This window comes from Anas platyrhynchos, chromosome 1 (assembly GCF_047663525.1).
Source record: "Anas platyrhynchos isolate ZD024472 breed Pekin duck chromosome 1, IASCAAS_PekinDuck_T2T, whole genome shotgun sequence".
In the NCBI taxonomy this organism is placed as follows: domain Eukaryota; kingdom Metazoa; phylum Chordata; class Aves; order Anseriformes; family Anatidae; genus Anas; species Anas platyrhynchos.
The window spans coordinates 57,979,559-58,001,800 of record NC_092587.1 but is presented as its reverse complement, the minus strand read 5'-3'; the positions used below and the strand labels follow the sequence as shown (position 1 = coordinate 58,001,800).

The 22,242-nt window shown below is 38.4% G+C and overlaps 1 protein-coding gene across 2 annotated transcripts; it reads left to right on the top strand.

Moving 5' to 3' along the window:
* The first annotated feature begins 39 nt into the window (after positions 1-39).
* On the top strand, positions 40-20,401 carry HCFC2 (host cell factor C2). 2 transcript variants are annotated; one of them, XM_027449444.3, is made up of 16 exons: positions 40-257; positions 1,892-2,040; positions 2,422-2,582; positions 3,608-3,816; positions 4,301-4,385; positions 5,403-5,506; positions 6,085-6,273; positions 7,532-7,717; positions 8,133-8,236; positions 9,243-9,405; positions 10,376-10,576; positions 11,775-11,845; positions 13,071-13,208; positions 15,185-15,370; positions 16,273-16,558; positions 17,422-20,401. In XM_027449444.3, the coding sequence occupies exons 1-16, from the start codon at positions 92-94 to the stop codon at positions 17,445-17,447; spliced, it is 2,424 nt and encodes an 807-aa protein (XP_027305245.1). In that variant the 5' UTR covers positions 40-91; the 3' UTR covers positions 17,448-20,401. The 2 variants fall into 2 exon arrangements, with proteins under 2 accessions (XP_027305245.1, XP_027305239.1); XM_027449438.3 differs by lacking the exon at positions 17,422-20,401 and having other exon boundaries at positions 16,273-17,406.
* Positions 20,402-22,242: the final 1,841 nt, after the last annotated feature.

The following is a 22,242-nucleotide window of genomic DNA, read 5'->3' as shown; positions in this document are numbered from 1 at the left end:
CCCTTGTCCCCCCCACCCCGGCCCCGCCGCCATCACCCCCTCCCCTGCGGCCCGGCCCGCCGGCGCGGGGCATTGTGGGAGCGGCGGGAAGATGGCGGCGGCCGCCGCTGGGCTGAGCTGGAGGCGGGTGTCTTCCTTCACGGGGCCGGTGCCGCGCTCCCGCCACGGGCACCGCGCCGTCGCCATCCGCGAGCTGGTCATCATCTTCGGCGGCGGCAACGAGGGCATCGCCGACGAGCTGCACGTCTACAACACGGGTGCGGGGCGCGGGGCGGGGCGGCAGGGGAGCGGGGGGCGGCGGTGGGGAGAGGGCGGTGGCGCTGCCGCCATGTCCCTGGGGGCCTCCTCCTTCCTCCTCCTCCTCCTCCTCCTCCTCCTCCTCCTCCTCCTCCTCCTCCTCCTCCTCCTCCTCCTCCTCCTCGTCGCCCCCCGGGCTCGCCCCGAGCTCTCCTCGTCCCCTCCCCGTTTGGGGTTTCCCCCGCTGGGCGATGCCCGCGCCGTGCCCAGGTCCCCCTCTGGCGGCCGCCCCCCGCAGCCCGTGGGGGCGGGAAGCCGCCAACGGCCGCTGCCCTCGCTGAGGGCTGAGGGGCCCCGGCTGGGCGCGATGGAGGGCTGGGAGGCTGCCGACAGCAGGAAACTGCCTCAGCTTTCGGCCTGAGGTGAAATGCACCCCAGGCGTGAAAGTTCAGAGCATGTCAGCCGTCCTTACAGCTCACCGACCGCTAAAAATCGTTCAAAAGTAGCCCCCCACACTCCAAAAAGGTTATAGGATTTTGGCTGAATGGCTTTCTATTTATTTTTTTTGTTTGGAGGTAGGATCCGTGAGGGTGGAAATGTTCTGGATATAGTTCATTACGAGGAAAATGCATAGTGTTAAGAGTTCTTCCAAGCGGATTATTCTGTGAGAGCTTAAAGATGACACATTTCAGAAAGCTGCAATCTCTTAACCTCGCCATTACGACAAGTAACCTGAATAAAGCTTTCAGATAAAGCGGTTACACTGTCTTCTAGAACAACAATTGTGGCAGATGTCTTCTAAGCGAGTCTTAATGCCACTTCATTTATTTTCCTGCCCAGATTCCAAAGGTGTTTGCCCCTTTGCAGCAGTGACAGAAAGGACTGCTCGTGACTCAGCCATTCCGGCCCCCAGACACGGGTTTGGCTCAATCTGACCTCTCTCCTCAGGGCTCAGGTGTAGGGCTGTCACCTGGGGTGGCCGAGTGTGGGATGGCACCCATTATTCCTGCTCTGAGCGTGATGACACACTGAGGACCTCTTAATCCCCTACAGCAGTGTTCTCTGGAAGCTTTTAATTTCACGCGTTTCCTCTTCTTATTCATGAAAAAAGCTTAGAAAAAGGAGACAGCTATCTCTTGGAGTTCCAAAACACTTTGAACAACAATATGCTATGGTACCAGACAGTCTCAGTTGCTATTCTTGTCTCTCCTTTCCCATGTATCAGTGCAGTACTCTGTAGATATTAACATCCCAAAATAGTGTAATTAGTTTTTCAATAGGGCTATTAAGTCCAGGCGCACTGCCATGCTGCTGCTGCAGCTATAGTAATTCTGTTTCTAGGACTAACACTCTCCGAGTGCCACTTTTTTTTTCGTGAAGTCTATTAAATTGCTGAACAGCTTTTGGTAACTGACTTACTGTGACCTCGTGCTCATTTATATATTGAATAACATCGGTTTGGTAGAGGTGTGTGTATTTGTTCTAATGTCTTAAATTGGATTAAACTGATTTTTTATTTTAAAAACGTAGTATTAAGCAGCCCATTCATGGTCATCGACAGTTAAAAGGTAGTTCTTTAGAAAGTAGAGGTGTTTAAAAATATACTTCCCTTCTCAGTGTTTTTTTATTTCTTTTTTCTTTTTTTTACTTGTAGCTACAAATCAATGGTTCCTTCCTGCTGTAAGGGGAGATATTCCTCCGGGCTGTGCAGCGCACGGATTTGTTTGTGATGGTACCAGAATATTAGTTTTTGGAGGAATGGTTGAATATGGAAGATACAGTAATGATTTATATGAATTACAGGTAGGAAACGTATGAAAATGTTCCAGTTCTGAGGACTAGTTTGTTTATTTATTTAGGAAAAAAACATTTTATATTACCAACTGCAGAGTGCAGTTAGATGCTTTGCTCAAAGAAAAATAAACTCTTTAAATAGACTCTGAAGATGGAGGAAATATAAATAACTTTGAAAAAAAGACTTCCATCTAATCAAAGTATAAAATATTTAATGTTTTATGAAGGTTAGCTTTTATGTATCCCTGTTAATGTATGCCCTAAGAAAAGCCAAGTGCTCTTTAAAAATCATTCATAGAATATACCAGGAGTGTTCCTATTATTTGAATTCATTGACTATGAACAAATATAAATGAAGATATTTCTCAGGATGTATTTCTTGTCTTTAAGGCAAGTCGATGGCTCTGGAAAAAAGTAAAACCTCAAGCTCCTTCCACTGGATCACCACCTTGTCCTCGGCTTGGCCACAGCTTTTCTTTATATGGTAACAAGTGCTATTTATTTGGTGGCCTGGCAAATGAGAGTGAGGATTCAAATAATAATGTTCCCAGGTATGCTATTTTGGTTTGAATTCAATGTCTTTTTAAAAATAAATGATTAGATGCAGCAGTTTAGAAGGTGAACATTCTAGGGAGGCTGTCATGCTTGCTGACTACCCGCATTTGGGTTGGTTGTGAGATGGATGGTGTTGCATGCAAAGAAACTTAAATATTTTTTCCGCTAATCCCATTTTATGGAACACAGACTGAAAGCTCTGACACCTTTGGAGGGAAAACTGAATAGGGTTTGGTTTTCTTCCTTAATACTTTGGGGGATGTTTTTAAGAATGTGAGCTTGTGAGGTTTACTTAAAGAAGCACAGTCTCATGAGTCATCAGGGAATTCACAATGGAAGTTCCTTCTACAATGCTCTGGAAAACAATCTGGAAATTTTTTAAAGTAACAGTTGCAGTTGCCTTTAATATAAGCAAACAGAACTATAACGGTGAAATTTTATACCATGCTCACCTGCAGTTGAGTGCTTATATCCCCTGAGCTACAAACTGGCAATCTGAAGCTCATTAAATGAGGTATTCAGCATGAATGCCAAGATTCAAGTCATCTAAAATTAACATGCCAATAGATTAATCAACACATGGCTAATCGTCTCTTGGCCAGCCTAAAGAACCAGCTCCTTTTCACCTTTGTTACCTTAGAGTTGCAGAAATTCTTTAAGGTCCTATGTCATAGTGCATTTCCTACAGCTTTACAGTCTACTCCAGCTTTATCCATATGTGGTAATTTCTGCTAAGAACGTTGTTTACCAGTTTTGAATGTTTCTTTCATGAACTATAGTGTATGAAGTATGATGTAATTATGGTGTGCCTTCCTTAGAGGCAACAAGTTATAATAGTTAGTTACTGTTTTAAATCCATTGAGTTTTGATACTGTCCATAATGCCACCAAATGTTTTGGGATTTTAAAGTTCTCTGCTCTTCCAAGGCAGAAGTTGTAATGCTTGTAAGCAGTCAGGATTTAAAACTCACTTAAATCATGTTTTTAAACACATTTTTCATACTGTGTCAATAATACCCTAGATATTTAAATGATTTCTATGAACTGGAGCTGCAGCATGGTTCTGGAGTTGTTGGCTGGAGTATTCCTGTGACAAAAGGTATCTTGCCATCTCCCCGAGAATCTCACACCGCCATTGTATACTGCAGAAAAGATTTGGGAAGTCCAAAGATGTATATTTTCGGAGGGATGTGTGGCTGTCGGCTTAACGATCTCTGGGAACTTGACATAGGTGAGTTCATCTGCCAGTAGAAGTCAGTTCAGGGGCTTCAGTGGCAATGAGGAAAATTTAAAGTATGTGAGGATTAATGGCATGCTGTAGTGCAGATGTTATTGGGACTTAAACCATGGCATTAATCTTCTGTAATTTTTGGAATGAGATGCATACAGCATCTATTTTTGCATTTATTATCCTCATCCTTAAGGATTTGGGTTATGCTGTGAGATTGTTTGTTTTCTTTGGCTGCATTAAAGAATGTCACTGTGATAACAGAGTTGAATAATCATTAAAAAATGAGCTTAATATATCCTTTTGGAAAACTGATAGAAAATTCTGACTAATTGTTTATGGATTTTACTGCACTTTCTTTTTTAAAGTGTCCATCTTAAAAAGCTGAAATTTTGGTTTGTTGAATGTTAGAGGTACATCCCTAAAACCTAAGTTGAGAAATTCACGGTAATAAGTTGATTGAAGATTTTTCTTCTTTTTCTTTTAGAAACCATGACCTGGTCAAGACCAGAAACTAAAGGGACAGTTCCGCTTCCTCGCAGTCTCCATACGGCCAATGTAATAGGAAACAAGTATGTCTGTTGTTAAAAGCTCAACTATAGAAAGGTACACGTAGTAGGAGAACGATGATGCTTATCCACTACTACTCAGTATAAACCATCAGCCCTGTAGAGTGCTTTTCTACTTCTATTACCCTATCTCTGCGGAAATTAAAAAGTACTGGTTTTAATTTAGAGTTCACAAACCGTCAGTGTTTCCATGCAGCGGGATGATCTGCCCAACCCACAAGTAGTTTTCCAAGCTCCTTTATGCATCTTTGTGCAGCCAGGGGCAGTATCAGCTGGACCTGAGCTGGCTCTGTCAGGAGCCAACTTTGGTGCCTCTGAATCTGCGACAGGGAAATAGGTACACAAATAAACTGACCCAAAGAGTAGAGTTCAGGTCTAGGCAAAGCTGTTCTGTATTTTTGTGGACCAGTTTTTCTGTAATCTGTTCTTCAGTTCTTTGCTTCTTGCCAGCATGACTTGTTTTGGCAGATAGCACTGACAAAATGGATTTCAGTACATTTTATCTGTTTGCAAGTCAGGGTGAGGAGAAAGAGGCAGGGGGTGGGGAAGAAGTGAGAAACTGTTTCCTGAGACAGGAGCTTAGCATTTTTTATATATATAATGTTATTAGGTTGTAGCCTGCATTATGGTTTCAGGTTTTGATATCTGACTTAGGTACCTGTCTTCTAACTTTAGAATGATTTATTGAGAGGTCTACAGTAAAGGACTATAGAAATTCCATGTAAACACACAACTTCTGGAGAGTATTAGCAGGTTGGTGGTTTGTAAAAGGATCACAGTATTAACTTCTGTTTCTGGGGAGTTGTTTGAGATTTTATTTATTTTTAATTGGTTAACTTACTCAAAATTTCCAGAAGGTAGACGTCTGCAGCAAGACACAAAATCTGATTTAAATAAGAACTGTAAAGCACTGGAAATTTTCTGTTTTGTCCTAGTTTGAGAGAGCACATGCAGCAGGTCTGGAAATGTTAATTCACTTTTCTTTTCTTCTTCCCTCTTCCCTCTTTTCCTATATTTCAGAATGTATGTTTTTGGTGGATGGGTTCCACAGTCAGCAGGAGGTGAAATTTCTGCTCATGATGGTGAATGGAAATGTACCGGTTCATTTTGTTATCTTAATTTGGGTCAGTGTTTCTCTCTGTCTTGGAGTGGGCATTTTGAATTAATCCTTTCTTAATGGAGTAGATTAAATATTCTAAAGACCCTGAGATAAATTTTAAGATAGAAAGCTGTAAGCATAGGTGATTGCAGAAGATACCTTCTTTTTTCATATTTCTTAAGAAGTGTTTTTTTTCTTTGGTAATTCAGCAAGTTTGCTGGTGCAAATCTTTGTTCATCCAACTTTTAATACTAGGTAATATAGATAGCACTTCTTCATTTATAGTAGGACACAAGAAAGATCATAAAATCATTTTTTTTCTAAATTGTGATTGAACTGTCCCTTAATCCTCAATTTCTGATCTTCTGTTCATTTGAGATGGGCGACCAGAGGTCAGAAAACTGATCCTGAATCAACTGAACGTATCTTACAAATGAATTGGAAAGTGACCTTCTGTTTGTAATATCAAAAAATCCAATGCGGTCATCATAAAAACAGACGTGATTTATTTTAATTTTCTCTGAGCAGTTAAGTGTATTAACACCTGTATTGCATGCTTTGAAATCCATCTAGAAACTAAAGTTTTTGAGTTTCATTTACTAGATACCACAGAATGGATAGGTCTGATCTCAGATTGCCAGGAAGACAAAAGTAACTTGTTACCAGGGCCAAGAGCAGGACACTGTGCGGTAGCGGTTGGCACTCGTCTGTATATCTGGAGTGGTAGAGATGGTTACAGAAAAGCTTGGAACAATCAAGTTTGCTGCAAAGATCTTTGGTACCTTGATACTGGTGAGTCAGAAATAAATGAGAAATATGTTCCATATTTTATTAATATATAGGAAGCTGGCATCATCAATGCTCAGAAGCTCTAGCAAGCACTAAAGTGTTTTAAATTTTAAAGCTTATTAAAATAAGCCATGCTTCGCTGTTGATTGTTTGAAGACTACAGCTGTAATTCAAATGGAAAAAAATAGAAAGGCATGTTTAAAGCCCCTGAAAGAACTTTGTGGCTAGATTCTGTATTGCATGCCATAGTTGGTAGATAAAAGGTGCTAAAGGGTGTTTTACCTAAACTGAAAGTTCCTGGCCTCTCTATAGAGTGATCTCTTCTGCTACTACTTACCTTTTATTTTTTTTTAACCAACCCCCTCCTTCTCTTGGGATCATTGCTGCTGCTGCTGCTTCCTCATCTCCTGGACTGAAAAAAGATACTGTTGAATCAGAGAAAGGACCAAATTGTTCTGGGATGTAGGGGATTTTGGGAGTATTAATCACTCATTAGTAGTTGACAGGATGGATATTTGTTTGTTAGCAGGACACAGAGATGGTATCAGGAGTGAGGAAACTAGAATAGCACTTTCAGGAGGGAGTTGTTTGCTCAAGCAGAAGTGTTAGAATGGTTATTGGGGAATGTGAAACATCTGGGGCAGTGGAGATTTTTTCTTTTTTCTTTTTGTCTTTCTTTTTTCCCCTCCCCTTAGAAAGGTTAGAAGTAAAGGAGTAGCAGGAGAGAGATGTACTTGAGAGTGCAACCTAGTCAGGCATCAGGGCAAGCGAGGAGAGCAGGTCATTGGCATTGAATCGTGCCTGGGCTTCAGCCTGTGCAGAAGTTTGAGGGAAAGTTCACTTCAGCTAGAGAGAGCAAGCAAAAAGGAAGTTCAGTCTTCTGTGAATTCCTTCTAGGAGCATGTAAAGCTTTAGGAGCCAAAGAGCTACACATAGCCTTTTAGGACAGGAAAATGATCTTTCATACTGTAATGTCTATGATGATGGATATACAACACAAAGACATACCAGCAGCAGAAGAGCCATTAAAACCCTAAGAAAAGGCATCAAACATTCAGCGTTTTTGAACACTTCAGAATGTCAGTTTATAATTCTGTGCTCGATTTGGCACACTTGACAATGTTTCTTGTTGAATTTGGTGCATATTATACATAAGTGAAAAGGGAGCTATTGATTTTGCTTGCTTTATGTAGATATTTCTTAAGCTGTTAAAAGGGGGCAATTTCAAATATGGCACCTGTATTTTATTGGTTTCTTGTAGAGAAACCTCCAGCACCATCACAGGTACAGCTGATTAAAGCTACAACCAACTCCTTTCAAGTGAAATGGGATGAAGTACCTACCGTTGAAGGCTATCTTCTTCAATTACATGCTGATTCACCAGTGCCATCAGCGGCTGGAATACCTGGCACTGGGGCTCCAGAGACATCCATGCTGAGTTCACAAGGTAGTAGCCAGATCACGTTACACTAATGCTTGTGCAAAGGCAGAGTAGAGATTTGAGTAAATAATTGAGTTGTTTGTTTGTTTTAAATAAGATGACTCAGAGAGATATACCCTATTTCTTTGATATTTCCAAAATCTGTTCAGCGTAATTATGGAAAATTCAGCTTTAACCTGCCTCTTGTCAGTTCTGGCTATCTGAATGCTGGAGATATTTGTGTAGTACTGGGCATGATTTGAGAAAGGGGACAGGAGGAAGGGATTTTAATTGACTGTTTGGCCATTTAGTTTCATTTCAGTCTAACAACCAAGTCATTCTTCAGGCAACCTCATGTCTCCCTCGTGCTTACTGGAATAGATTCCACCCATTAATACTGTTTTATGTAACTGATTGTGATTTGTTTTTGTTTACCTGAAAGGTGGCTCTTCTCTACATCAAACTCCACAATCATTGACTAGTGTCCCTTGTCCAGAACTGAAGGTGGATCATCCCAGCCAAGCAAATAATGTCATTCCTAATAATGTAAGTGTGAACAGAAAAACGCTTAAGTGGCAAAGTAGTGTGGGAAGCAAGAGAACTGCCAAAACACTTTCTCAGTTTTTGAAGTCCCTACCTATTTCTTAGACCTTAGGAAGTTCCCAAATCAAACAACAACAGACACCTGCTGAAGTGGTTGTCTATGCTTTTTTACATCCTTCTTATTTTGATGATTGACACAGTCTTTAAAGTCCTCTTTCTGGTAATACAGAGAGCAAACTGCAACTGTGTTGGCTTCCAGAAAACTAACTGGGAGCCTGATAACAGGAGAAACACTTGTCACCCTCAAAATGTTGGTGAAATTCATGTGGGAAGCAAAAAGGATAATGCATGTTCCTTCTTAGTTTAGGTTTTCATGCTGCTCTGTTTAGCAGTTTCTACTGCGGTATAAACCCAATTATTACGTATTCTGGCTGTGCAGTTGTGCATGTTCCACTGCTTTGCCAATAACAAAGAAACTGAGAGGAAAAACTCTGGCTAAAGGATCCCATTTTTAATAATGTAGACCTTTTCTTAACTGTGTAAGCCCTTAGATCTGTATGGAATTCATAATGTGTTCTTGCAGAAAACACACGTGGAAGCACTGTGAATTTTACTAACAGTAGAAATATCTTAGATATGTGCCAGGAAATCAGTGGTTGAAAGCCTCTTTAATTGCGATTTTGCCCCCTGCCTATCCCAACCCCTGTCTCCCCACCCCAGTAGGCTAAATGTATGCATTAATGAGCTTCTGTGTGATAAGAATGTGAGCTCACTCAGATAAAATGTAGCGTGGGACAGAGACATTTCCAAGTTAACTTAGTTTCAGTCTTTGTTTTATGATGGCTAGAATAATGTGGATTGTGAGGTTGGTTGCTTGTTGTATTTTAAAGTGCTGGGGGATTGGTCAGAGGATTTTTTTTGGTTTTGAGCAAGCGTTTTCATGCCATGTTTGCGACTGAAATTTACAAACTTCACAGTTAACCGAAAGAACTTATTTGTTAATGTTTAGGTCCAAGTTTCCCTTCCATCCAACTCATTATTAAAAATAGAGGGAAAAGAAAAGGTTGCAGCACCTGAGAACAAGATTACACAGGAGACTATGAAAAACCATGCAGATGCAACAGGATTCAAAGAATCAAATGCCCCTTCTCTTTTGCCTGGTTGTACTTCAAGTAAGATATCTATAGAATAAAAATTATTTTAAAAGTGAGAATTGAAAAGTCATCTCAAACACAAAATAAGATTATTTCTGTTTTGCAATTTATAATTATTTTAGATGCATTTTAAAAAATCCTTGTGCTAGTTACTACTATATGTAATTAATGTAAAAAGGAAATCCTAAGCTGTTTTAAGTATCACAAGAGAAAATTCTTAATATATTCAATATTATGATGGCAAATGTGTCTGTTTAAATAAATAGCCCTTCTTAACATCAAAGACCAGATGGACAGTACCAGATCTATTGTACTAGGTAAGGTTATAGTAACTCAAGGCTCCTTTGATAGTACTTTCCTGCCTGTTAGTAATGAAAAGTTACTAGCCTATTTAAAATTGTAGATGATGTAGAAAGGAGCATGTTTTTCTCTGGCTACAGAGGAAAAAGAAACTGACTGGTTACTGATATAGGCACTTCACTGAAAGTTCATCGGGGTGAATCCAGGCCCACGCACCTGATCTGTTTATTTTTGACTTCTACGTAATTTATGTGGTGTTACATTTTTCATTTTCTTTGCAGTGTGTTTTAATTATTGTGTGGAAGTTTGGGATCTTAGTGCTGAGCAAGAAATAGACTTCCACTGATGCTAATATGAAATTGCTTGTTATGAAGCTGTGATATTCATTTGTGTGAATACTTTTTTTCCCCCAATTTGGTTAAGAAAGGATAGATACAGAATACATCTAGCACAAATGAAATTGCTATTTGAATACAACTGCTAACATGTATTTGGTTATGACTATCCAGACAAGTTCTTATTAAGCTAGTTACATAAAGAAAGTGTTAGCAATGCATATAATCTGATCTATTTTAGTCTAAGCCTGAGCTAATATCTGTTTTTATGTGAAACTAAAGCCATTAGATCAAGTTGAGACTTGTTAGGTGTCATCAGTACTGAATTCTGGTTAATATTTTCTTCTTCTAAGGTCCTCAGACTTCAGCAAATGTAGGTGAATTACATGACTTGGACAAAAGAACTGTAATGCCTGATGCTTCTGTATCCAGTACTGTCTCCAGCACACAAACTATGGTAACCCAGCAGGCTGTTAAAACTGAATCATCAAGTACAAATGGGGCAGTTGTTAAAGATGAAACTTCACTAACAACATTCAATTCAAAATCTGAAGGTTTGAAATGTGTTTCACATACTGTATTTTGAGCCATATATATCTAAGGCCATCAGAGTTCCTGTAGTGTGGTGGGATTCCCATCTTGGCTAGTACCTGGGATTGAGATAGGGCTTTGGGCCATGGAGGACCTTGGGCAGCCTGAATGATCTCTGCTATGATTTACACATCTTTTAAAATCAGGATATTCCTTTTATATTCTTGTAAACAACTGTTTCCTGTAAGTGAAAAATCTTTTAAATCTTCGTTTATGCAGAAGCCTGTTTTTTAAACAGCAGTGGCAGCCAGTTTTGTTGCCTGTAGGATATTTGCTTTCATTCAGTGATTGTCTGCTTTTTTCATCAGCAAAAGTCTACGGATAATAACCTTACATGGTTTTGATTTTAAACAATTGACCCCTGTAACAAGTGTGGCCAGCTTATGTGGCTGTGGCTAGCTCACCACTAGCCGAAGGTGGTGACCTCTTCACAGTATGCTTGAAGTAAATAAAACAAGCACCAATACAAAAACTAAACATAAACGCTTTTCCAATTCTGTTTTTCATGAAAATCAACAGGCTGTGCTTGCTTTTCTTTTGAGTGTTAGCTGAAGTATTCTCTTACTGAATACAAGTAGTGTAATTTTTACCGAAGAGTATTGTTTTTTTAAAAACAAACACAAGTATAGAATACTAATATTCCCTTTAGTTTTTCATGTGCTTTGTTTTTTTTTCTTTTAAGATTCAATTTTAAATTTAGTAAATGTTCTTTTCCCATTTGTTAGGTTTGTTTAAAGATTAATTGCTCTTATTCAGAATTCAAACTGTATTTATTTCTGAAGCAGTGTATTAAGATTTCATCCTTAGGCAATTCATACTGTGTCATCAGTATGCGCCTCAATCTGATATTTATTACTTGTTCACAAATATTTCGCACTGACTTCATAATTCTGTCGTATTTTAGTATTTTCTGAGTCCTGTCTCTATTATCTGTAGCTGTCTGCAGTGCCAGGCTCTTATAATTGTTCTCTGAATATAAAGCGAACCAAAATTAGTCGTTCATGTTACAAATAAAACTGCATGCAAAAGAGCTTTGAGACATTTGCAGCAAACACTTGTAAATGACTATTGAGGTCAGCTTTTATATTATGTGGACTTTGTGTATAAAGCTTAATTTGTTAAAACAAACAAACAAACTTAAGTGTAATTTTTTGTTTCTAGCTGCTGAAACTGCTTATATCATGCCTTCAACAAGGGTCAATACTGGACAGACAAATGATTCACACTCCTCTGTAAGTCTGCATAAGTATAATTAAGTTCTGTTGCTCTGTTGGTTAGTTTTAAGGGCTCTTCTGTTTTTCTTTAATTGTATCTCTTTGAAAGAGAAGCAAGGTATATTTAGGGCTTGAAGTGAATAATACAGGGTAAACATTTTCTGTTGTGAACTAATTTCATTGTGCGGGTTAGATTTGAATCTAAGTAGCAGTTGTGTATTCAGGTGGAGCTCCAAGTATGTGTTTCAGCTGTTGAATCATTTTTATTGACTGGCACAGTGGAGCGGTCTTTCTGCTGTATAATGTGCAAATGTAAAATGTTTTTCTGTCTGCACAAGTGAATTTAAAATATGTATTAGATCAGATATAGTGTTAGCTGCTGATCTGTAGGTTTGAAACATAACTGAACTGACATCTTGATGTTTTTCCCTAGAGGAGATGGGGACTGGCTATGCAAGCTGTAAATACTGCCTGAAAAAAAGTAAATGCCTCCTATTTCACCTGCTTACAACTTAATACACAAAACCAAGGTGCCACCAAAAGAGTGGAGCTAAGGGTGGGAAGAAGCAGCTGCTACTGAAGGGTTGGGGTGCTTTTGCCAATAGCAGCTGCCACTCCTGCCCCTCTTCCATGCTAGCAGGAACATCATCCGTCTGCGCTGGGCAGCACTGCGAGCACCCTCCTTGGTGCCTGGAGACAAGCAAGAAAGGCAGCTTGTCTTTCTGGGCCAGTCAGGAATAGTTCTCATGCCCTCCACAACCATTGCCCCATGCCACAGTGGAGGCCGTGATCTGAGATGCAAGTGAATTTAGTAGCTGCTTTCAAGGGAGTATGTTTGGGGCTGAGATGCAGCAGAATCCCAGGTGGACCTGCTGGTGTACAACCACATTGCAGTGTTCTTCCTGGCCTCTGAGCAAAATTAACTCACAACTGCTGGCTGCTACACACACCTAGTTCTACAGCTGTAAACTTCTTCCCCTTCCCGTTTAAACTAGGATGTCAGAGATGACGTCCCATCTACAGCTTTCATATTTTCTAAATGATGACTGAATCTAAATACTTGAGAACCAGTTGGTTTTGAACAGTATTTCAGTAACAGATGCACATTCACTTAAAGTATAAGGAAGTCATTTACTGGTATGAAAGGGGATTCTCCTGCACATACACTAGAGTCTTGAAATGTGTTTTTTATATTACATTAAAGTGTATGGATGGTCTACATAACGTGTTCTTCAAATACTAGAAAACTCCACAAAGACAGATGGCACCGGTGAAAACAAGAGACCGGCAGTGGTATGATGTTGGAATTTTTAAGAACAACAGTGCTACAGTGAACCAGTTCTACTTGCTGCCAGAGGAAACACTGAGCAACTCCAACAAGGTAGCTGCTAATTTTTCTCTGACAGACCTTGCACACAGGTGTTTTGGAATCCAGTGTTCGTTCATATGTTTAATGACAAAATGTGGGACTTTGTGATACAAACTGGTGCTTATAGGAGTTTTAAGATCAAAGTTCCTGACATATTTGGCTTTTTTTTTTTTTTTTTTTTACTATTTCCTAAACCAGATACATTTTTTTCCTGTTGTTTTTTGTATAGTTATATGGAACATCTTATTGTACCATCACTAATTCTTTCCGTATTTCTATTTGTAGCCTTAGGAAGGAATTTTCAGCTTCATGACATTTCATAACAATAAAAACTCTTAAAAATAAAGAACTTTGAAATATATTATTTTCATACAGTACTGAAATATTTCAGTCAGTTTCCTCCCTGTCTCAAGGATACATTTTTAAAGATATTAGTAACAGTCCAGAATGTTTAAAAAGACTAGATGTAGAAGAGTAGTGGCTTTTGAATTCTTTTTCTATAAAATAACGTTGTTAAATATGGAAGTTTGTATGGGAAAACACTATACACCAGTAATCTGCAAAGCCTTTGTAGTCTTGGTAGTGAAAGTGTAGATTAATGATGTCCAAGTGGACTAGAAACAAAACTGATGGCTGTATGTCACTTAAATGGGCAGAAATACCTACAGCCAGGAGGCTGCTTCTCTTTAAAAGATACAGGAGTTGATTTCAAAACTCAGAAATCAGCATTTGCTTCCTTGTATGGAACCTGTCTGTCAGCAAATGGCTAAGTATTTACTTAGCCATGCTTTCCTTCTGCCAGAACAGGTCTCTGCCTTACCTGTAGCACTTTACCTGTTAGTAAGCAGCTTACGTATCTTACTGGCAGATGGGACATGTAAGAGAAAATAAAACTCATGGATAGATTTTAACCTCTGCTGCATATGTGTGTATTAATAGGCAACCTGAGCACTCTCCAAACCTCTCAGTCTTCTCTGTACTTCTGTAAATACGGACTATGCTGTCCTGTTATATAAGGTACCTATCTTTTCAAGAATGTATTTATAGGACTGATTGTATAAAAAAAGAAACCTTCACAAACAAAGAGTAGAACAAGCTTCAGGCACATGGACTTTTTGTTGATAGTGATGGTTTTTAAACCTTGTTAGAACTTAGATGTTTTTAGTAAGAGGGGGTTTCATGGAGAACAGGTTTCAGTCTTAACCACGGGTTAGACAAAAGCTGTTGTGTTGGTGTTTGAGTAGATTGTTAGTGTTAGAGTAGATGAAGGTATTCAAGGTGCTGTCTTACCCCAACAGATTTTCTTAAAACACAAAAGAACAGAACGTTTTTTTTGAAAACACTTCATTATAGATATTCCACATACCAGTTTTAAAGAGTATATATAGTATATTTTACAGTGTTTATATTGTGATTTGTTACACATTATTCAAGAGGAAAATAGTTCAATAGGAAGCTTCAAAGATGTATCAATGCATGTGTTAAGCAAGGAAATAGAGTAGCACCTGATGTTTCAGAAACTTGTTTGTTACTAACTTACTGAGTCTGCTTCTCTTTAAAAACATTTAAGTTACCTATTCATAAGTTGCAACTCTTAACTGTAGGAATAAGTAATTTTCAAATAAATATATTTCTGAGGACAGAGGAGTATAGTAATTAAGTAATAAGCTGTACAGTTAGAAATGCTACTTTATTTTTACTTTCCAAAGTAAATCTAAACAAGAACTGTAGTTCAATTTAAATGTCTGGGGTTTTCATGTTATTTGGGGAGAGGGAATTGTTCTTGGAGGAGTTGTTCTGAGGCAGGCTAGTGCCTCAGTCAGAAACTTTCAGATTCAAATACAAAAGCACTAGATCAGGTTTGGGTTTCAATTAAACTTAACAATCTCAGTTTATTGCTACCCACCTCATGTCTTTTTTTTTTTTTTTTTAGGCTAATTCTGTTTAGAATACTTTTAAAAGTAACACAAACATTGCTTTATTTTCAGCTGGAAAATGCAAATGTACCAGACTACAGATTACTTAAGAAACAGGATCTTTTTCCAGGGACAGTGTACAGGTTCAGAGTCGCTGCAATTAATGGCTGTGGTGTTGGGCCTTTCAGTAAAGTCAGTGAATTCAAGACTTGTATTCCAGGTTTTCCCGGAGCTCCTTCAACAGTCAAAATCACCAAGGTGAGAAATGTAAATAGTTCTTGTTCTGATGCATAAAATTCTGTTCACAAACTTAGTCATGGAACTCTTGTTTTTGGCTTGTTTTGGCTTTTTTTTTTTTTTTAAGTGAAAAAATAAGTGTTGAATAGTGTCAAATGTTTAGTCAGTGACTTCTGCTCAACATAATATTCTTTAAGAAGTTTGATAAAAATATTTTAAAACATAATGATTATGTTGCAAGATACATCTCAATTGTCTGATACTTTTCCCATTGTTTTCTTTTCCTGCATTCTTAATTTTATAGGGGTTTACCATGTTTAAAACAAAATTTGCCTCCAAAGGATGATTAGGTTTTAGTCTTTTTGCATAAAACAACAGTGATGTTGGTAAAATCAAAGGGCAATTCTGGGTAATGATTTGATAAGCTAACATGTGTTTTCATCTCTTAAAACTGCTAACTTTCAAACAGATAACTTTTTACAAACCCGTAACCCAACGAATTCCACCTTAAAAATACTTGGGGATTTTCTTTGTTTTTCTGGGGTTTGTAACTTGTTTTAATGGTAGATGTGTTTTATTGTCTAGTGTTTCAGCTTGCCTGACATACTGTCTTTTTTACTAGTGAAAATTTGGTACATCCACACATATAAATAAACCTGTATTTAGAAGTCATTCTTTTTTGAAAGAATGGATCAGAAAATAAGCATTCTTATTTTCCAAAATATCCTTTGGCATCTGTGTTGATTCTGCATTAGTACCAGAAGAAAGAAACAAAAGGTTAATTTTAGAATAAAGAATAACAGAATAGGTGAGAAGTTTAAGATGCGCCTTAGGTTTTTATTTATTTATAACTGTTTGTATTATATATAGTTGAGTGTCTAATGGTTAGCTGAATAGTATCATATTTTTCTCTTCTTCTTCAGAGCGTAGACTGTATTCATCTTTCTTGGGAGCCTCCAGCTTCACCTTCTGGAAATATTTTGGAATATTCTGCCTACTTAGCAATCCGTTCCACACAGTTACAGGAAAATCCAAATCAGCTTGTATTTATGAGAATATACTGTGGGCTTAAGACATCTTGTATAGTGACAGCTGCCCAGCTTTCAAATGCTCACGTTGATTACACTTCACGACCTGCTATAGTGTTCAGGATTTCTGCCAAGAATGAGAGGGGATATGGACCGGCCACACAAGTTCGATGGCTTCAAGGTAAAGTCAGTGTCAGACACAGCATTTAAGTGGGCTGTGGCGGAGAAAATAGCTGATTGTGCTTCTACAACCAGCACTTTTCTCAGCGGCGCATGTCTCAGCAGTGCACTTTTCTCAGCAGTGAAATGTCACTTTGTTCTTTGTAGAAGTTTTAGGAAAAGGTGGTTGTTAACTTTAGCATAACGTTGAGAGATGGGATTTGTTCATGAGCAAAGATGAGCAAGTACTGAGCATTGGTTATTGAACCTCACTTAGTTTCTCAAATAATAAACTGCCAGTAAACTTCTGATTTCCCTGGACTTCACTTCAGCTTAGGAGTTTTCTGTTTTTTTTTTAGTAAGCAATCCTGTTATATGCAGGAATGTAGTTCTTTTTTCCCCAGTCTTTACCCCTTCCTTATCGAAATAATTTTTCATAAAGTGACATAAAGTGCGTTTTTGTGATTTAATGTACTCTTTAAAGTCTGTATTAGAGCTAGTAGGAATGGGTTTTGTCATCTCATCCCTACACTCAAATTTATGATTAGTTGGGGATGGGAATGGATCAACTTGAAATTCCCACCCTCCGGGGAGTAGCGGGCTGTTGGATGGGCTTGGCTGTCCTGCCAGTCCCTGCGCTGGGGTCCACAGGGTGCAGTTGAAAGTGAACTGTTGAGTACACCTCTGGTTGTTTTGAGTGTAGTTTTCTGAGATGGGCAGCAACAGTGAAGTTGTCTTCCTACTGTTCAGTACTCTAGTGCTGTTTTAACCCTGATCCTAGAGCTATATATCCCAGAACTATGAAACAGGAGTTATTTGACAGCATTTGACCATGTACACAAGTTAAATTATGAAATGTTTAACAATGTCTCCTTCTTTTTGCAGATATGAAAACATCAAGCTCAAAGTAGAATCAAGATAATAAATTTCAAGTTTCGAATGTAGTGTTTAATGTAACTCTTGTACTATTTGTAAATGCTACAAATATTTTATTTTTGCATTGTTTTTATCTTAAAATATATAACCTTTTTTACGTTTGAGACATCAGCGTTACAGAGCCTTGCTCAGGTATGAGTACCATATGGAAGCTATACTGAAGATGGTGGGGTGGAGGACCATACTCTATCCAGTAGCTTTTTGGTAGCGATAGTTAAAATATTAAATATATATATATATATACACACAAAGTTTCAAATACAAAAAAAATAAATTGGCATATGCAGTACTGTTTGAGGTAGAGTCCCCATGATTGCTAGAGATTTTGCATAAATAACTCAAAAAGATTTGGTAAATGAGCAAATTGTTTGATTTCAGTTTCTTATACCACATTCTTCATTGTGGTGTCTGAGTACAAGGCAAAAATTTCCAGTTATTATATAGTAACTTAAAATGTATAAATATTTTAATATATACTTTTTTTGTAAAGAAATGATTTTTCTACTATTTGTAACAAATATCTTAATCCTGAAAGATATCCCCTGAAAATTTAAAAGGAAAAAGATACTTAGTCATTTGTCTTATTACAAAACAAAAAACAAACATAAATTCATTGTAAATGCACTACTAATATTTAGAATTATCCTTTTGTAGTTGTACAAATCTTCAACTTGTAAATACCAATGTTTACAAGAGACCTTTCTGGTCTTGTATTAAAACTTCCATGAGATTCATTCTCTTTTTTTTTTTTTTTTTTTTTAAATCCATATGCTTTGCTTTTAGCATATGCTTGCTTTTTGCACTAATAATAACTTACCTCATTCCTGTGTTTGTAATCACTTGTGTTGCTTCCATAACGTTTCTGTAAAACTTCAATCTGAAAACTTTAACCAAAGTTTAGAATACATGGTAAGCAATTTTGCACATATCGTATGGCAACTTTCGACATATTTATTCCAGTTAATCTTCTTAAGTGCTTGTTTGCTTTACCAGTATATTCTACCAATCAAGTTCAGTATCTCCCTTTTACTATGCATCATTTTACATTAACTAGCTAGCTGATAAATTCAACAAGCATTACTTCTAGGAATAGGTTGATCCATTCCTATGCTAGATGAAAAATTTGTTCACAGTAGTGAAATAAAGGTAAACATTTTAAATGCTATTTATGTATCTATATAGAAACCTATGTTTACCAAAGTGTAGAGGAAAATGGCTGAGTTGGACAAGGTCACTAGGTGAATAGATTGAGGCACCTAAGATTTATTTTAAAATAAAATCTAAATTTCTTTACCGTGCAATGAAGTTTATACTTTGCACTTTAATTTTACCCTGAATGCCAAAATACAATATACATCAAGGTAGAATTACTTGCCTCTGCCAGTTAAATTTGTCTTAACAGCATTTGTAAATAAATAAACTAAATGAATTGATGTGCCTGGTTTGGTGGGAGAAGTATCGCTAAGATATTAAGAGATTTAACAGCTCAAGTATCCCAGAGCAGATTTTATAGCCAAGTTTTAGCTACCCTGAAAGTCAGGGTTGTAACAGAAGTGCTGATACAGCCTTAATTATTGCAACGCATCACATGCTATAATAGCATATAAAAAGTGCTGGGGACCATAAATTGCTATAATAGTGTTAATTGTGGCACGGGAGTAACACACACGGTTTTACTCCAGAGAAGAATCCCGTGATCATGACAATGACGGATATCCCAGATTCACTTTAAACAGTGTTTATAGTATGAATGTATAGGAATTTTTCCTGAAGTTAACTGGCTTTAAAATACTTGTGTTTTAATGGTCCATTTCATCAGGTATGATCTCACTACCAATACTGTCTGATAACTAAAAGTAATACTGTACACGAGCTGTTAACTAGAAAAATATGACTTGGTTTTTCTTATTAGTACTGTGAAAGAAGCCTTTAGAGAAAACACTTGTGGCTTTGATTTTGTTGGTTGATAGCTGTGATTGTAGAGTTGTTATTTAAGAATAAAATCTGTTGGGTATGTCTGGGTGAAGTTTTTTTGCACTTGGTTTCACATGGTTTGCACAATTTCTTTTCCAGTGGGTATGTCACAACTACCAAAGGGTAAAACTGTGGCGTTTTCAATGAAAGTATAATTTCCTTGTAAGTGTGCTTTCTTCAACTGACTTGACATCAGATGTCACTTTCTCTTCTTTGTCCAAGTTGGGTGATGTTGAATAGTGATCATATGCAAATCTTCAATTCCTTGCAGTTTTACTTTAAAATGAAATTGTGGTACATGCTGTAAAATACACTTTGTGGTCTGTTTTAGAACTGTATTTAGAACATGTCTAAATCTCACCTGTTTGCCTATCAACTAGATATCAGACAAATATTGATTGTTTGATTTAAAATTCATTTGGAAGACTGTTGACATCAGCTCCTTGAGAATCCGTGTTATCCACTCATTTCCTAAGTCACTAAATGACCTGTAACAAGCTGAAATCCATCAGGCGGCAGTACCCATGTTGTAGAAATGTCTGGGTTTGCTGAACTTGCCAAGGCAGTTGTGATGTGACCGTCGGTGCAGGACAGTTGTGCCGGTTACGGCAGGCACTGCTACAACTTCACCTTGAGAAGGTTCTTGTGGAAGTGGAAATAGAGTGAACGATAACCTACACTTTGTGTTTTCAAAGTAATTATAGCAATATCTTTTGAATGTAGTTTGGAGTAGAGCACATGATCATGCCATAAATTCTGAAGATATAATAAGTATTACTGTTGTTATCTGATATTTCAGGATAGCGAATTTGACGTGAACTTAGTCTTACAGCCTGTTACTTAATGACCTCTACAAGGAAACTGACATTTTGTACAATTAAAGTTGATCAGTCTTATTTCAAAGCATTGTTTGTTCTTTGTAATAAAGTGGTTGTCCTATCAAATGCGTTGTAAACAGTGAAGTGTACGTCTGCTTCTTCCAAGGGGATAATACAGAGAAGAGAGCAAGTGTGTTTGTCTTGGGGAGAAATAAGAGGGCTTCTTGATGAGCCATGTAATACTGAGTACTGCTCTTCCATAAAAAGTGCTTCCCAAGTGACTTCTTGGTTGCGTGATGGTTTGTCTGGTTGCTTTTTTCTTCCCTAGTTGTGGTTCCCCAGTTTCCCACCACCCCTTCTGCTGCAATTGCTGCACTCCTCACCTGTTCTCTGCCCCCTTCCGTGCCTTTGTGCCATGCAGCTTGCTGGCCCCAGTCTGGGACAGGAATGTTTAAAATTGCTTTCCTTGTCTATAGAAGAGCTCTGTTGGTGCTGTTCAAAGTGATTGGCAAAGAGTTTGGTGTTGCTTTGTTACAGGTTGTTAAAAGGAAGGGACTTGAATGAGCATTGAGTGCGCTCAGAAGGCTTCCAGCTTCCAGCTCTGCTCAAATGTTGGGGTCTCAGGGCAAGCTGCTGAGCTCAAGCTGCAGTTGACCATGGGAGTCTCCTGGGGAAGGATGTAAGATTTGCTTCTAAAAGCAGAGGAGGAGATCGAGTGGACTGAAAGGGCTCCAGAGTGGTTTCTGGACCTCTTTGAGAGACTTCACATGACAAACTACTAAAAGCTGTCCGCTCCAAATTGATTCCCTTGTTGTGCTCCCAGCTATTATAAAAGGGTAAATGTTTTATTTTCAATTGTTTGTGATCCTTGCATTAGTGAATAGCAAATGGGACATCCTAAGCAATCAATGAAGAATTCCCACATGGGTTTTTTTTTTTTTTTTTTTTTTTCTTTCTAAAATTCTCCGAATGTAACTTATTTTCTCATTAAGGCTGACTTGGATTTTCTATGTGAATTTATCCTAAAACCCGTTCAGAGCTATCGTTGTTTTTTCCCTCGTAGTGTTAACTGGTTTCTAGTGTATTTTTATAACATTTTCTAGTGAGCCAAAGGGCAGGGCTGTTATTCTGTGGCTTCCAGTTCTGTCGCTGGAGCTTTCTGAGATTCCCACGGCAAGGGTGGAGCATGAGCTGCTGGTATTGCCCGAGCAGTTGATGTGTTCCTCCTCCTGGTAGTAGTTGCGAAAAACTTTGGTGCATTTTTCCATTGATCTGAAGCTGAGTTGAGTTCCCTTTTATTTCAGTTTCCAGAAGTCAGCTGAACGTAGGAGGATGGGCTTGCTCTAGGCACCCGTTTTTTTTAATCTGAATTTAAATGGATGTTATGAGATTTTTTGGAGCTAAACAGCTCCACAAAGAGGAAGGAAGAGGAGGGCTGGGACAGGAGGAAGGCCCAAGAGATTTCTGTTGGCTCCATATGCCCAACCCAACCCAACCCAACCATGTGTGCCTAATGTTACATTACAAAAACTCAGCATCTACAAAGGCAGAGCGTGCCTCCTCCTTGCTCGGTTCCCAAAGTCCCTCAGAAGCCCGAGGTACTTCACAGTGCTTGTTGGTTTTATACTCCCCCAAAATAATCTACTTGATTGGGACCAGTTTTGTTTTGCTGTCATTGTTTTATTGAGGAAGCCTTTGCTTCTTACGAGCATCTGCTTTTAATGTGAGACATAATTCCTAAGTTGGTAGAGCAGCTCTTTAAAGTGGAAATTAAAGCTCGGATACGGGATCTTCAAAGAGAGAAAGGGAAGAAGGCTTTTTCAGTGTGCCCCAAATGGTAAGTAGTGTCGGGAGAGTTATTTCTGTGTCTGGCAGAATTATAAAATGCTGCTAGCCACACATGAAAGTCATCAAAAAAATATTTCCAAGAGGTTCTTAAAATAGATGTGCTGGGTGTGTGCCATAGGAGGAGGTTCAC